This window comes from Doryrhamphus excisus, linkage group LG13, assembly GCF_037039965.1.
Source record: "Doryrhamphus excisus strain RoL-2023G ecotype Guam linkage group LG13, RoL_Dexc_Guam_v1.1, whole genome shotgun sequence".
Lineage (NCBI taxonomy): Eukaryota > Metazoa > Chordata > Actinopteri > Syngnathiformes > Syngnathidae > Doryrhamphus > Doryrhamphus excisus.
The window spans coordinates 11,614,719-11,632,283 of record NC_136369.1 but is presented as its reverse complement, the minus strand read 5'-3'; the positions used below and the strand labels follow the sequence as shown (position 1 = coordinate 11,632,283).

General features: G+C 39.5%; 1 protein-coding gene across 4 annotated transcripts in view; it reads right to left on the bottom strand.

Moving 5' to 3' along the window:
• furina (furin (paired basic amino acid cleaving enzyme) a) overlaps positions 1–17,565 on the bottom strand; it is a 53,041-nt gene that overhangs the window by 29,785 nt on the left and 5,691 nt on the right. For all 4 annotated transcript variants that reach the window (XM_058089799.2, XM_058089801.2, XM_058089800.2 and 1 more), the window contains exon 2: positions 17,179–17,505. In XM_058089799.2, the coding sequence (XP_057945782.2) occupies positions 17,179–17,472 (294 nt within the window). In that variant the 5' untranslated portion in view covers positions 17,473–17,505. The remainder of the gene's footprint in view (positions 1–17,178; positions 17,506–17,565) is intronic.

The window sequence follows — 17,565 nt, the reverse complement described above, 5'->3', positions numbered from 1 at the left end:
AACGGATCAATCCATTGTAGAATTCAATATCAATATTTCATCACACTCCTATGCAAAATGTCAGCTTCAAGCTATGCAGTAAGGTTTGGAGGAGTGATTTGGTGAATCCTATGGTGGCGCCTCAATAGAGCAGCATAATCCAGGCTTTATTCGAATGTCAACAATCGGCATTTTTAAGGATGCATCTATTTCTTGCATGTTTTCCCAATTTGCTAGTAGTCTCTGAACCTATCCCTCACAAATAATGGGGATGGTACTTGCAGTTACTGTCAGTTGTTTTGAATCAGCACGGTACATTCCGATTTTGCAACATCTAACACTCTTGCAGAAGCACTCAAAATCTGTCACTGAGCAAAAGCCATTTTCAACTGAATTTAGGATGAGGCTGTCGTTGGGACATTCCAAGCCATTATTTTGTTCATTTTGATGTATGTATTCCTCTTCATCTTAGCTTTCAAGCAAACATCTGAAGGTTTTGGGCCCAATATTGACAAGTATTTTCCCCGTTTGACTTCATAGTGCATTCTTTGAGGATGGTCTTAAATTCTCCAGTGAAAGGAGAGGCAGATTCAAAATGAATTCATTGACATTTCAGTGGAGGTAGATTGCTTTGAGGCCCCTGGCGGGGCGGCAGGGGGGCTTCTGCTGGATTCCAAGTGCTGGCAAGCATGCAAGCAAAATATCTGTGCTGGACAAAATTATAGTGCTATGACTAAAAGGTGTGAGGCATTGATTACAGTCCTATATTTAAACATCAGATTCAAAAATTAAGACAGTTTTTGTATTCTGAAACTTAAAACCCAGACTAAAATGAAATACAAGCAAAAATCAAGTCCTAACTGCACCCTCTGACCGATTTTAAGAGGTCTTTAAACTCAGATTGGCTCTTGGACGCACACACAGACTACTGCGCAAAGGGGGATTGCCAGTGGGACAACAGCTAATAAGATTTAACTCTGGTGCCTAATTTTATCTCTCCTTAGAGCACTGATGGAGCACTGCGACTGGACAAGAATAGCAAACAGGTTCCTCTGACCCTGATGAAGGACCACTGGGGCTATTTGAGGAAACTACACTCACTTAATTTCCCTATAACTCTACGTCTTTAACATTTCCATCACTGTCTCAATGTGCTCTTTTGTCTCCACATCCACACCACAGGGAGGCCAAAGCCTCGGCACCTCGGTTTAATGGGCAGTTATGAAGATCTCCCTGAAGTGCACAGCAGTCACGTTTAGAGGAGGTGACTTTTAAAAAATGGCAAACTTAATCAGTTGATGGAGTCTTGAAATGTTTTGGGGAAAAGATTCCAATGTTTTTGACCATGCCTGTATGAAATACAACCAAAATCTGCCTAATCAGTCTAATTCGTACAAAAGTATTGGCATCATTGACATGAATGTATACAAATATGGCATGTTACCTGTGACAATAGTTTTGGCAAGCCAGATCTTCTTGGTTTTGTTTTCCGTTTGTTCTATGAACCGAATAATTTAATAATTACCCACTTATCTTAGGATGCAAGTTGGGTTAGGGTAAAAGCTTGGTATGGGTATGTACGTATATCTCAGATTGTAGAGCATATCACCATGAAAATGGTAAATTAGTCCTACATAATAAGTGGCTAGTATGTAGACATATCTTGTTAAGTCTTTTGGACCTGGTTTACGGGTATTTATTCACGCTTCGGTTTCAGTTTTTGCAGTGTGGAGTATATATGTGTAATAGTTCAACAAATCTTAATTTAGAGAGTGATGCATTTATCCAAGAGTTCACTGTAGGGTGAGAGAACAGGATTAATCAACACAAAAGCAGAATTAATGACACAAATTGCAGTTTGTCCAAATTCAGACTTGTGTGGAGTTCTATGTATATGACATAATGAGTCAGTATCAGTCAGTATCAGGCATGAACAATCAAGTACAGCTACAATGGAGAAAAGGCTGAAACTAATTTGATAATTTTCCCAGAGGTCATCACTTTTCAATGTTTTTGTTATGAACAAATCTTCTCAAATAAAATGAACAAAAACAGTATATTACCAAAACATACAGCACTGTTGCCTAAAACGGATGTTCATTTAATTCAGAATTAATTTATCTTTGCAGAAGGAGCAAATGAGTCACTCAAATGGCGAGCAACTGCAGTCAACATTTTGACAAAAAAAAATACACAACAAGCTCAGCTTATGTCCAATTTGGTTAAAAGATGACCAGAAATTAAATTACAAAAAAAATTACAAAGCGTAGTGCAATACATTAATTCAATTCATTCCCTCGCTCATTTTTCATCCAAAGTCAGCTGGGATATTCTCTAGCTCATCAGCATTTGGCAATTAACATGCATATTATAGCGTACGTGACCCTGGTATAGAACCTACATAAGATAAAAAAAGAACTGCGCACACACATGTATTGAGAGGCACAACGACAGTAAGATCACCAATTCTAAGTCATATTATTGCACTACAGTGTACAAATGTTCATGGTTTTCATTGTCACGGTTTGTCATTGGTTTGAATTAGACTCCCAATGGTTCAAGATTGTGTGTCCCCAATTAATTTTGAAGGACCCATGCCCATGTGTGTTTGGGACAGAATTGAATGGCACCATGTCAAGAAATGAGATGGCAAAGAGGTTGCTACTGTACGGATGGCTTGTCACGCAAACAGGACATGGCCCATGTCCTCTGTCTACACAGATAGCGAGCCCTCGTCTTTCTTCACTGCTTCCTCCATCTCACTCGTGGCAGGCGAGAGTGAAAAATATCAGAGATGAGCACTATTTGGATTGTGGCAGTGACCCGTATGGGGCCACCAATTTGTTCTGAGATGTGGTTTTACGTCTAAAGGTGATAATACTGTCAAAAAAAAGCATGAATGAATAGACGGAGCTCAACACCAAATCATGGTATACTTGTGCATTCTAACACTTTTAAAAGCATGAAAGTAGTATTGCTCCACCAAATTACGAATTCACCAATCCAGTAAAATCCATAATGGTGACGTATGGAACTACAACAGTTAATTATTAAATGAATTATCAATTCAAAATGTTCTGTGATTTCAGTCTCAAGAGTGAATACTTTTATTTCCTTAGTCATCTCTGAAACAGACCTATTATTTTTGTGTTTTAGGCATTGTTTGACATTTGTTGCCTCTTTTCTATCAGATTCATTGATTAATCAAAGCAATGACCTTCAGATTAATCAACTAATAAAATAAATGTCGGGTAGGTAATCACTGACTTACCAAACAAGTCTTGGTTAAGCATGTACAGTATTTGGTTAGCGTACCATCATTAATTCATGACATGAAAGATGATAAGTTATAAGAGGTTATCTTAGCCAGTAAAGAAAATAATTGTCTTTATATTCCTCAAACTCCTGGAAAAGGAACACATCAACTGATTTGGACCAGAAAAAGCACAGTATAAGTGTGGAAGTAAAAAAAACTACAGGTTGAAATGTTCGTTTTGATTCATTTTGCTGTGATGTGACATGAACTGACACCAACAGGAATGCATACACAGAACAAAAAGAATGGTGATGAGTCTAATATACCAAGAACAACCACTCAGCTGATGACCCAAAATGCATTAGCCACTTGAACATACTTCATATGAACAGAAAGCCATGTCCCATTCTTCCGTGTGTCCTCTTTTCTCGTGTGCATGTCCTGCGGCGGCCTTTTAGGTCACCCGACCTCACGCAGGGGGAACATTTGACTGCAGTCCACTCTGAACCTCAAACACAGCTGCTTCATTCAGCCTGCTGAATGCACAAATCACGCGGCTGGGACAATTTCAAGAAAGCTGACCACAGCTATTTCCTCGAGTCTGACAGCACAATCAACATGGTTCTCTGTCCCGCAGAGACTCATTTCATTAAGTTCATGTGAGCGATTACAATGAAATCGGCTGAACTTAAGATGGATACTACAAATACTTTTCTCATTTGAAAAGAAAGGCATTAAGAACAACATCAGTCAGTGTGTAACACAATAATCTCCACGTAGAATGGCAGTAGTTGAAAAAAAACCTGCAACTTTAAGAAACAAGTCGCACCAGTTTCATGCACTTACAGTAGACAGAGAACAGCCTTAAAATAGGCAAACAGAATGACCAAGTGCCAAGAAGGTTCTACGTGTAAGAGAGATTTAGGAAAAAGAGGGGAATTGAAGTAAATGTCAGAAAAGTAGTGGGCAGTGGTAGTGAAATATCTAAACAAAGGACTGAGCTGTTCCCAACATACTATGATTGCTTATATCACAGCGGTGCATCAACGCTGGTGGCTCTGGACTCTCAGGCAAAGCTGTGACATGGAGTCTCCTTACAATGACATATGGGACGATGCAAACAGGTGGACAAGTGATGAAATCCACTTGGCCAAGAAGCAACTGCCCTGAGAATGAGTGTGAGCAGAGACTTAAAGAACACAACTAGCAGCCACGCTGCAATGGTACAATCCCTCAGGGAGCATCACATTAAACCAGCACAGAATCCAAACTTTGGCTTTTAAGTTCAATGTGAAGAGGTTTAGTCACCACCAGGGGTGTCACAGACAGTTCACGAGATGAGACGTAAAGTAAAGAACCAAATTACAATGAAAAAATATGACAATATATTGCAATCTACATTACTCTGCTCTGTATGTATGCTGGTGATCCCGTCCTCAACCCCCCCAAAAGGGCTCACTCACTCAGCTGCAGCCATCTCGCCCCTTGATGTATTCCAGCATCGGCAGGGTCCTTCAAATTCTTCGGCACTCCTTTAAATGTCCAACTGGACAAGTTGTTGTTTCCTTTTTTCCATAGAAGTGTTTTGTCCATTGTTACAGTCGCAATGCAATGTAAACACAATGTCGGTAATTCAGGGACTTGTTTTGAGGTAAGCCCCCTCACTTCATTATTCACACAGTTCGCCCACTCAGCCGAGCGGAGTCAAACCAAAAACCCTGTATTTTGAACAAATTGGACAATGGAAAAGCAAAGCACCAAAGAACCAGCTCCAAAAAAAAACTTTGGAGGCAAGAGACCGGGAGAATAGACACGCATGCACATGGCAATATATTCCGTCAAAATTATCTAGTTCCTTTTCATTTATTGTGTGATTAATTATTACCCGTGAGACTTTTTCCTGAATAAGAAATCTCACATTTTAATCTTGTGAGATCTTGTGACATGAGCTCTTGTGACATCCCTCGTCATCAGTAATAACACAGCAATGCATTCTACAGTAAGTCTGACTTATTTCCTTGCTTTAATGTTCAATTACAAAGAAAATGATGTTAAAAACTGAATTTTCTGCCACTTAAGTTACTTTTAGTAATTTATTTCATAATAAATTTAATAATTTGTTGCAAGGAAATAGCAGAACACAGGTCAGGTATGAAGCTCTAAATTTGAATACATCAAAGAAACGCCATCCATATATAGCAGCAAACATACACAAAGAAACTTCTTCCATGTAAGTAAACCAAATTATCCTGTTATAACAATTTAATCTCCCATAGAGCAAATGCTCACACCTTTCCAATCCTCCACCGTGTGGCAACAAACCATAGATGAAATTGACTTAATAAGGCATCCAGATCCATCAGCATCACCTCACTATCAGCAAAATCATTATTCACAATATAGAAGATGTGCTCTGTTCTATAAAAGGCATCCAGAGATTCCGTTTTGCAGTCATGCTGGGGGAAGGAGGTAGTTATTCACTGATTCTCACCTATTTCAGCACTATACACACACACACACACACACATCTTTGCTGTACACACTCAAAGAAAAGACATGTCCTGATAGGTATCGTCAGATCAACTTAGAGCAATGATCGGCCATTCATCTTACCCAATGAAGCTGGCACGTCAATTAAAGGCTGAATAAAACGTCCCTGAGGAACACATTTCTACAATGTCTTAACATTTTAGGGCAAAATAATTTGTCTGGCACATTCTGCAACCACCTATGCCAAGTTGGCAGACAACCAAAATTATTACAGCAAACATTGGAAAACAAATAAGTACCCACTCGTTATGCTGTTCTGGGAGGAGTAAATAGCTGTGTATAGGTTTTGAAATGAAAAGTCAGATAAATTCATTCAAGTCACAAAATTGTGTGTATGATATTTGTTTAACTGACACTAAATTAAGACGAATTCGGTGTGATGCAGTTGGTCATTGAAATAAAACATACCACTTATATTCTGGTTTGATGATTTTACATAGTGTAGGTGCTGTTTGTGTTTGTAAATTACATAACAATTCTAAAGTTTCTCATTAGCAAAGTCATTGCTGCTCTTTCATGATGCTTTAGAAAATCAAAACTAAAAAAACAGTGGCATAACGGCTATATTTTTGAACATCGGTAAAACATGCTTGACTTACATGTAAACCCTGTACCTGTGTTAACAACACTAGCACAACTTCAGTCCGTTACCATTAAGTAACAGGTCAAAACGGCAAGTATTTTATTCTCATCCACACAGGAACGACATTCTGGGTGACCTGAAATTTTATTTTTTGAAAATGGCTTCCAGAGTGGGAAAATCTGAAAATGCAGACTTGGCAATAAGAGAATTATGACATCACCATCCACAATAACTCGCAAAATTAATTAAACTTCCTGTAAAGCGGAAGACAACAGACTTATGCACATCGGTTCTTTTTTCTTCTATGGTTTGGAGTGTCACATGGTTCCACAAGGTTCACAGCGCCACACATAGGTGTACCTTGTGTATTACATGGTTTTCAGCAAGTGATGTGTTCTTGTCTGACTGCAACTATTTACTAATCCAGCCCAAGAACGTTCCCGTGTAGACTATGAGTTCCTGTTACAAAAGGAAAAAAGCATTTTCAGCCATAAAAAGAAAAAAAGCTCCACCCAACTACTACATTCCTCACAAAGAGTTGCTTCACACAGGCTTGTCAACATTCACCTCATTGTTTTCATTGTAAAAAGGCTTATCAGATCAAGGCCCTTGCGACTCAAAACGGCCGCCCCACCTTCTCAGTCAGACTGTGTTGATGTACAGTGAAGAAAATAAGTATTTGAACACCCTGCTATTTTGCTATTTCTCCCACTTAGAAATCATGGAGGGGTCTGAAATTTTCATCGTAGGTGCATGTCCACTGTGAGAGAGATAAACTAAAAAGAAAAATCCAGAAATCACAATGCATGATTTTTTAACAATTTATTTGTGTGATACAGCTGCAAATAAGTATTTGAACACCTGTGTATCATCTAGAATTCTGACCCTGAAAGACCTGTTAGTCTGCCCATTAGAAGTCCACCTGCACTCCATGTATCATCCTGAATCAGATGCACCTGTTTGAGGTCGTTAGCTGCATAAAGACACCTGTCCACCCCATACAATCAGTAAGACTTTAACTTGTAACATGGCGAAGACCAAAGAGCTGTCCAAAGACACCAGAGACAAAATTGTACACCTCCACAAGGCTGGAAAGGGCTACGGAGCAATTACCAAGCAGCTTGGTGAAAAAAGGTCCACTGTTGGAGCTATCATTAGAAAATGGAAGAAGCTAAACATGACGGTCAATCTCAATCGGAGTGGAGCCCCATGCAAGATATCACCTCGTGGGGTCTCAATGATTCTAAGAAAGGTGAGGAATCAGCCCAGAACTACACGACAGGACTTGGTCAATGACCTGAAAAGAGCTGGGACCACCGTTTCCAAGGTTACTGTAGGTAATACACTAAGACGTCATGATGTGAAATCATGCATGGCACGAAAGGTTCCCCTGCTTAAACCAGCACATGTCAAGGCCCGTCTTAAGTTTGCATATGACCATTTGGATGATACAGAGGAGTCATGGGAGAAAGTTTTATGGTCAGATGAGACCAAAATAGAACTTTTTGGTCATAATTCCAATAAGCGTGTTTGGAGGAAGAAGAATGAAGAGTACAATCCGAAGAACACCATCCCTACTGTGAAGCATGGGGGTGGTAGCATCATGCTTTGGGGGTGTTTTTCTGCACATGGGACAGGACGAGTGCACTGCATTAAAGAGAGGATGACTGGGGCCGTGTATTGTGAGATTTTGGGGAACAACCTCCTTCCCTCTGTCAGAGCATTGAAGATGGGTCGTGGCTGGGTCTTCCAACACGACAACGACCCGAAGCACACAGCCAGGAAAACCAAGGAGTGGCTCCGTAAGAAGCATATCAAGGTTCTAGCATGGCCCAGCCAGTCTCCAGACCTGAACCCAATCGAAAATCTTTGGAGGGAGCTCAAACTCCGTGTTTCTCAGCGACAGCCCAGAAACCTGACTGATCTAGAGAAGATCTGTGTGGAGGAGTGGGCCAAGATCCCTCCTGCAGTGTGTGCAAACCTGGTGAAAAACTACAGGAAACGTTTGACCTCTGTAATAGCAAACAAAGGCTACTGTACCAAATATTAACATTCATTTTCTCAGGTGTTCAAATACTTATTTGCAGCTGTATCACACAAATAAATTGTTAAAAAATCATGCATTGTGATTTCTGGATTTTTCTTTTTAGTTTATCTCTCTCACAGTGGACATGCACCTACGATGAAAATTTCAGACCCCTCCATGATTTCTAAGTGGGAGAAATAGCAAAATAGCAGGGTGTTCAAATACTTATTTTCTTCACTGTATGTGCTTACGCGCGGGAGACAGGCCGGGTCACGACAAGCCTTGTTCAGCACTCCATGTGTTTCGTATTGAAAGGCAGGAGCCAAAATCAACTAAGGATGAAGATTGGGTTTTGCTGAATTGAGGTTCATGTTTATTGTAATTTCATTTCTGCTTGAGTATGTCCAGTGAAAACTCTGAGGGCCAAAGTCTTCTAGGGCAGTAAGAAAATTCATTATCATTAAGACACGGCTTAACAAGTGCCTTATCTTGTAGCCACCGAAGCAGATGCGTCAGTTCATTGTTTAACAGCCCGGTGAATTTGCTTCCTTCCTTGAAGTGTTGAGTTTGCTTCTTCCACCCAGATTTATGCTTTTAGTCAGGGTTCAACTCCAGGACCAACTGAATAGAATCATCCAATTCTGATGAGATGGACAAATTTAACAAGTATTCAAATGTCAGTCATGATTCAAAGATGCAAGGTCATGAGGTAACAGGAAATATTATTAACACATGTTCCCGTTTCATACGTGCATCTTCCCCTATGTAAAACAAATAGTAAATTTCTTACTTATATGTAATACAACAACTACCATAAGCATCACACTGGAGCTTAGCAGTACTTATATTACATTCTATACATTCCTCAAATACCACACACACTACATAGCGCGTGTGCATACATGCACATTTTTTGAAAGTGGAAGCGGTCCTTGTCCAAGTATTTCGCCGTCCCCACGGCACATCTGGCTCTCATTACAGCCTCTATGAACTGTGTGTGGGTCTGCCACATCCCAGCCCCCGATGCAGTTCTCAGGACCCCTGGCAATATGAATGTTCACTCCTCTGCCATCGGCAGCAGACAGACCCCTGCAGATCAACATGTTATTTTTTTCATCCGTTGTTCTGGCTTTCGTTTACAAAAGGAGAATTGATTTCTGGCATCAACATTGCCCTGTTCAGAAGCATAAGGCATTTGACTATGTTTTCTTGATTGACTATGTAGAAAATGAACAATTAATTGGTTGTTAGTTTTTAGGACTGCCCAATAAAAATGATTTAAAATATTAAGGAAAATGTGTGATAGTTTAAAAATCTAACCTAATGACATTCCATGTGCACATAAAACAAGATAAAGTACTTACAGCTTAATTACGACATACTAACATATCACCATGAATTCAGTCGGTGATGCACCGTGTCAATAATTATTGATGTGACAGAGGTCTGCGTAGATACGGCTTAGCTGACGTCATTTTGCTCTTCATCAGGCCACTACTGAATCTAATAATGAAAGTAATCAGTAGCGCTTCTACTGATTGCAAAACAAAATGGTCACAATTGAGGGTCATTTGGACATCTCAATGTGGAGCTTACATGAATGCTCACAGTTCTCAGCTATGGCTAACGAGTTAATATGTGATAACATTTTGAGCAATGACACTATTTCTATGAATTGGGGAAAAATGAAATGTGACGCATGTTTCACATGATTAACCACAGCCATGATCAAGTTCCTTCTCTAAGATAACAGCTAATTCCTATAAGGCAAGCTGACAGGCGTCCACATGCACAAATGTCCACATATATGAGCATCTGAAAAAATGCAACTTTGACATTTTCAAGAAAGCTCATGACTTAGGAAAAGGGGACCGATATGCTTTAGTAGACGTGGAGAAAAATAAGATCTGCTTCTCTCCAGTCCTTTTCAGACATGTTGAATCATACAAATGCAACCACATGATGTTCCTTGATACAACCCGTTGGGCAAATCTGAAGCAAATAAACCATACCATACCAGTTGAAAAAAAAATGCAATGCTTTTAAGACTACCTGTAATTTGAGGTTACTTTTGCTTGAGTAAAACTAAGACAACTGATGAGTGAAGGATCGTATTGGCACACATTAAGACCGAGCTTATTAGACACCCTCCTATGTTTAGAAACAACAGCAGTAAGATGGATCAAATTAAAGGTAATCCTCTTGATGTCTAATTTGGATCTGTTAATCAGGACTGACTTTATGCTGATAATAAAGAATGATGCTAATAAACAATGCCTGTATTTTCTTCAAGGTTGATTATGCACAGTTTTGTTTTGGTTTTTTTGTACCAAAGTCACATTTGCTCATTTTTCAGCATCAAAGTGTTATCTTGCTCTGTCACACAAAAGAGATTATTTAATAGGCATTTAAATGCAACGTTTGAACACAAAACCCCTCTGTGGCTGTGCTGCAAACAACTGTAACTTATTAAAATGCCGCAACAGTGACATTAGCCAAACATTATAACATGTTACCTTTCAAGACCATGTTGTAAATGTGTTTCCTATGAAAATCTTCTTTATGGTTTAATCACACAACTTTAAAAAGGAGACAACTGGAGGTGGGAGTCTCCCGCTGCACCGCGCCATTGTTTTATGTGGTCAGTCTAGTTTAGGTACATGAATTCTAGTATAGGCTAGACATTCTCTCCACCACATCCATCAGGACCAGCCAATCTTTGCAGTTTATTAGCTTTCAAAGAGGAGCAGCTGTACTGACTGTAACTGTACACAGCTAAAAAATGGCAGCATTACTAGGAAAGATAAAAAGTTGTGGAGGGGGGGCATAAAGACAAATTGACCTGGACCCAACACCTTGGACTATGTTGGCAGTTACCCACAGGATTTCAAGCTAGTTGTGGTCGACACCAATTTTATTGAAGATTTAAATTATCTAATAGGCACAAATAATAACACACTAATCAAATCTCATAATAATAGTGCCAACTGTCCTTGACTGTTCAATTGGGCAGCATTGAAAAACTAAAAAATAAAATCATAACATAGACTAGGGCATTTCCGGGTGGGAGGATTCTTGGCGAAGCTTCAAATCCTCCTTCGGAAGACTGAAGGTCAACATGTCAAAATTCAAGCACATATCTAAATATGTGTCTAGGCATATCTAAATATGCCTTTCAAGGTTATTTTTCCACAGCAAAAGTAAGATCAACATGTTAATATTGTAAAGTACAAATATAAGGCATTAAGGAAAACATTGAATATGTAGTAGTCTACACTGGTAACAGACTTGATTGACGGAACAGCAAGCTTTTATTGCAGTTTTGAATTACCTTCAAAATGCAGAAATAATAACATGATAATCATAATCATATATTAACACTGGCAACTGTTTTACGACCGGAGTCCAGCTAAAACTCAGCTCTGAACCCCTGACATCACTTCCGGTCTGGAAGTCTGGAACACATTTATTGCAACATACGAGCAAGACTTGTATGTATTCAATGGTAACTAGAGGACTCCGATTACTTGTTAATATTGCATCAAAGTCTGGAAGTTGGCAACATTGAGCCCCTCTGCTCTGTCTTCTTATTCTCTGGTGGTCTAGGTGTGTGTGCCGTGCTTTACAAAGCCACCATATGGAGTTGTAGCGACAAGCGCCAACCGGTAGTGCCAAATCTAAAGTATTCGTGGCAACCTACTGCATGGTGTACTACTACAGGGACATCTAGCCCATGCTGGCTTGAGCTACAGCTGTACACTCCAAGATAAGCATGCTGGTGGCTAAAGTAGGTTGAAGCAAGTTTAGTACAGAGTGGTGCATTAAACATTGATGATGATATTGCATGAGTAAATATGCTTACAAAATACACTTTAAACTTTAATAAAATATTCAAAAGGTAGAAATCCATAGCTGATGAGATTTGAGTCGCATGGTTGACTGGAGAAAAACCTGAATAAGTCTCCTGGGCAGTACTATAATAAATCAAAGATGAACAGGAATAGTACTGCTTCCTATACCATACTGGCAATGCACTAAAAATACAGTATATATTTTGACTGATATTCATTTTTTATTTTCCAATTAGTCGATGCAAGAAATGCCCGTTTTTATCCAATGCCGAAGTTATTATATATCTGGACTTGCTCAATAGCAAGTCAATTTCATATGAACTCAATCCCAAAAGGCATTTCTGAAGATGAGTTTTCTAGTCAGATGACTTGCATCTGGTAGAAAGCAGTCACTACACCTGAGGCAACACCTGGGTGGATCGTGCAGAGCTCCTCGCAGAACTCAGCAGACCCTTTCCTCGCATCATAACTGGCCCTATCATGTTCCATGTATTTCCAGCAATTTCCCCCCCACACACCTTTCCCCCCCCACACGGTTCACAGCCTCAATTCTCCGGAGTCCAATTACGGATTTCTTCCCGTCAAGTCTATCGTTTGAGACAAGCTGGTTGTGCCCAATATAAAAGTTTTTTTTTTTTTTCTGAGATGAGTCCAATACGGTGTGTATAGAAGATTTCGGTGAAAGCAAGGTAAGCTAAATCAAAGAAACGTCTTAACAGCAATGATGCATCCTAACACAATCACACCACACTGAGATAATTAAGAGAGTTGTGATGTGCCAATTACTGTATTAGCAAATACCACCTAAGATAACACCTAAAGCAACAGAAGAAGTCACTTCATGAATTTATTTCCTTTCCAGATAAATGATAACAAATACAGGTAGGGTTAAAGCAGAGTACAGAATTACAGAATTAATCGTAAAATAATGCATGATTATTCTCATTCATCCAGGTCATTGTATTCTCGGGTCAGCGTCTCAGAGCCGCAAATGTATGCTGGAGCCCATCTCAGCTCACTCTAGGCAAGAGGGCTCGTACACCCTGAACTGGTCGCCGGCCAATCACAGGGCACATATGGACAACCATATCTACATTCATACCTATAGACAATTCAGAATCGTCAATTAACCATCCATGCATTTTCTATGCTGCTTATCCTCACTACGGCCGCAGAGGTATACTGGAGCCTATCCCAGCTGTTTTCTGGCGAGAGGCGGAGTACACCCTGGACTGGTCGCCGGCCAATCGTAGGGCCCATATATACGTACAACCATTCATACCTATGAATCGCCAATTAACCAAACATGCATATTTTTGGAATGTGGGAGGAAATTAATATGACTGGATGCCCTGAGAATCAAAAATAATGTCCCATACACTTTAATAAATTAGTCATGACTGTTATTCTTAGCAACGTACTACATCATTCACATGGCAACTGAACTCAATTTGAATTTATTATCAGGATGAAAATATTTTGCATTGCGCAGTAACATTTTTATTAGCCGTCAAATGTACTGTGAGGCCATTAAACTGCTGTGATATGAGATACAACCTTAGGTTAATGCTGCAATACGGCATGTCAAATAGTGATGCTCCCTTGATCACAAAGGATACATGCGCTGCATACAAGATTGAATAGTTGGTATAAAAAAAAAAAGCCTCAGGCCAGGAGCTGATAGAAGGAGTGCCCTCATATATGCCAAGAGTCTACCAAGCAGTTTAACCAGCAGTCAGTTTAATCGGATAACAGGAAAAGGGGATCTTGTAACTTTGAGCGTGACTGAGGCAGTTTTTCAATGTGTCTGATCCAGGCGTTGACTTTGATCCTCTTCAATTAAATTTGTTAAATTATTTACTAATTAAATGTGCCATTCTTTTCACCTCTTGCCAGAGGCAACATGTGCTCTAATCCCACAGCATGACTTTATCAAATAGCACTAGAGAGCATTTCATTTCCAGTTGGGAAGCAATACGTTTGATGATGTGAGCAGGAAAAGTTGTTTTATTATGTTATTTTTGCAGTGAGAAAATTCCTGTGTGAAAGGAATGTTGCGGTATTTGTTGTTGTTACTCTGCCACTGAAACCAGTGTCTGGAGGAACGAGGAAGTGACGCCTCACCTCCCACCTGCAATTTATTTTAATTGTCTGTTGTCCGTTATATATTTGTTCAATATTTTGCCTGCTCTTTGTATGGACAGCTTTGTCAGTGTTGTGTTCAGCACAATTTGAGGACAGTTGTTTTGACACTACACCTCCAATAAAATAAAGTTTGGGACTGAATGTGTATTACCGAGGATGATTCTAGAATCAGCTGTCTCGACTGAGAACGGGGAAAACACAAGCACTGACGCTGATGGAAATAAAAATTCAAAAACCCTGAAGACATTCGACTGTGCAAAAGCATGCCGAGTATTATGTTGCTTCCTTTCCGCGGCCCCCCCCAAAAAACAAACCCTTATACCCAGCAACTTAGATAACTTAACTTAAATGCTTGATTACCTAAAAAAATAAAAAATTAAACAAATTCATCATTATTTAGTGAAATGTTTTATTTTTTATTTAAAAAGGTCAATACTGCTCTTTCACCTAGCAAAAATCTGTTCCGTTAATTCTCCATTCTCCATTAATTCTATTTCAGTAGAATACTTAATAATACTAGCTGCAGCCCTAAAATAAAAGTGTTCTCAAAATCGCGATCAGTCCAGGGTGTACCCTGCCTCTCACCCGACGACTGGGATAGGCTCCAGCACCCCCTGCGACCCTTGTGAGGATAAGCGGTAGAAAATGAATGAATGATTTGAGCACTTTAAAAAGGTGCTGTCTGTTATGGTTAGGTACTAACATTCACATCTACAAGGGGACCTATTATGCTTTTTCCACTTTTGGGGGGTGAAAATTGTAATTTGGAGTCAATAAGGGACAGCAATTTGATATTTCCCAGCAGCACTGTCACAGACTCCAACTTACTTAGCAACGGAAAGAAGCGAAGGAAAACGATTTTAATGTCAGCATTTGACAGATAGTACAAAGGCTCGCCAGTGCACTTGTTGCATCATGACATGCTGCAGTCAGGAATTATTGCCCTACAGGTTCCTCACTGACAAAAGATATTTTAACTTCTTTACTTCCTGATTAGCACACACAAACCCATGAAATGTCAATCTTACAGATTTAAAGTGATGTTCACTGTTGCACACATGATACAAAGCCTCAGATAAGGACAGTTTCATGACCTTGCACATGTAAACGATAATTGCAGAATGCTCTAAAGCAATGTTTATTTCATTTACACCGTGAAGGTAGAGATTGCCTTTCATTGGCATTAACACTTGATTGTTTATTTATGGTGGTGAGGTCACATCGTATCTCATGCAACTCAACACAAAGTCCAGTTCTAAGCTTGTAAAATTGGCACTCCTAAACGATGACATACAGGAAAGGTCATTTGTATGATTATTTTATGTCCTAACTCTGCATCATTAACCCACTGGAGCTTCCCATGTTGTGATTTTGTAATGGTTGTTTTGGAGGATTTTTCTGGTGCTGCTGAACAGAGGAGTTACTGTTGTTCAGCATATTCAGTGTTCCCACTACTATTATACACAGTCATGGAAAACGATTATTAAACTACCCTTGTTTCTTCAGTTTATTGGTCCATTTTAATGCCTGGTGAAGTAAAGATGCATTTGTTTGAACAAATAGAGTTTTAATTAAAAGGCATTAAAATGGAACAAGAAACAAGGGTGGTCTAATATATTGTTTTTGTATACATACACAAATGAAACAAATTTAAGGTTTCATTATTTGTACAACATAACAGATGACTCCCGTGGTTAAACAAAGGCTACACTGGCAGATAATGCACACTGAAGGACAAAGGAGTTGCAAATACATTGCAAGTGCAAGTACAGCTTTAAATCTCCACACACACACACACATTCTATAAAACTACACGTTGAACTGATTAAACTAGACGGGGTGGGCACATAACACATATTACCATTGCTTGGCTATGTGTCAGCGTGTACTGCTGATACTCAGCCATGACTCCCAAATCTCAAATGGAAACTAGAATGTATTCATTTTAGTTGTACCACTTGAAAAAGCATGATCATTCAGAACGCTTGACAACAAGTTTTTTTTTTTTCCTCAGTTGCTTTCAACAAACCATGATATTCGACGGGTTCAGTCCTTGAAGCTAAACAAAATCATAATAATTTTAGATATGGAGGTAGTGCGGCGTTAGTTGCCGTTTTAAAACTGCTCTTTCTCATGTATTAATTAACATGCTCCACAGCAAGGACACATTGGAAAAGCATGGAGGAGTGTAGCGTGCAGAAGGCTACACATTGAAAGGAAATGCTAACCCGGCACATGTATGTACACACATAATACAATTCAGTTCCAAATGTGAACATTGTAAATAGTTCATTGAGCTATATTTGTAAATAAATGTGTAAACAACCATGCTTTTGTATTGTTTATGTTGTGACATAGTTGTTTAGATATTTTTGCTGAATACATACAAGTGTGTATGGCTTGTGTCAAAGTGTATCTTTTCACAAAAAGCCATTTTTTTCTCCCAGAAGTGATATTTTGCTGAAACATACATCTGTTCTACTGCTGATAACTACCAATTTTTTGCTTTCTGAGGATTTCTTTTGGTATGTTCCATGTTTATATAGCCCTAGAAGACAATATTCTATGTGCCTTGAAAGATTAGTCAAGGTCCTCTAAAATGGCTGCTACTGGAGGGGATGTCTTTTGAAAATTTACAGGCAGAAATATGTAGGATGAGGCAAATGTGTTTTTAAACAAAATGAGAATTTGAGTGTTAAATGTGTGCATGATTAAAAAATGATAATGCTCATTTCATAAACATGCCAACCAGAAGAACCTAGAGAATTAGTCAGAAACATTAACTTACATGTCCATGGTTGATAAAGCCGTGTTTACTGGCAATTTTTTCAGCTTCCTCCAATCCCCCAGGTATGTGGACAGCCCATGTGTTGGTGTAGATCTTCTGACTTAGCACTGGTTCCAGCCCAGAAACCAGCAAGATCAGCAGAGACCAAACTATCAACTCCACCAGTGTGAGCCTGGGCCTCCTCGCAGGAGGTGGAGGAGATCCAGCAGCCATGGGGTCTCCAGAAGCAACAGAGCCTCTGTGCCTAGTACCTCTCTGCCAGGCCAGAGCCACCCACGGTGCTTGCAGGTGCATGGAGAAACAAGGAAGGGGTATGTCGGAGCTAACCTGATGGGAAACAGAAAAGCAAGAATAATCAGCACAGGTTTGCGTAGCTTTTTTTCAATT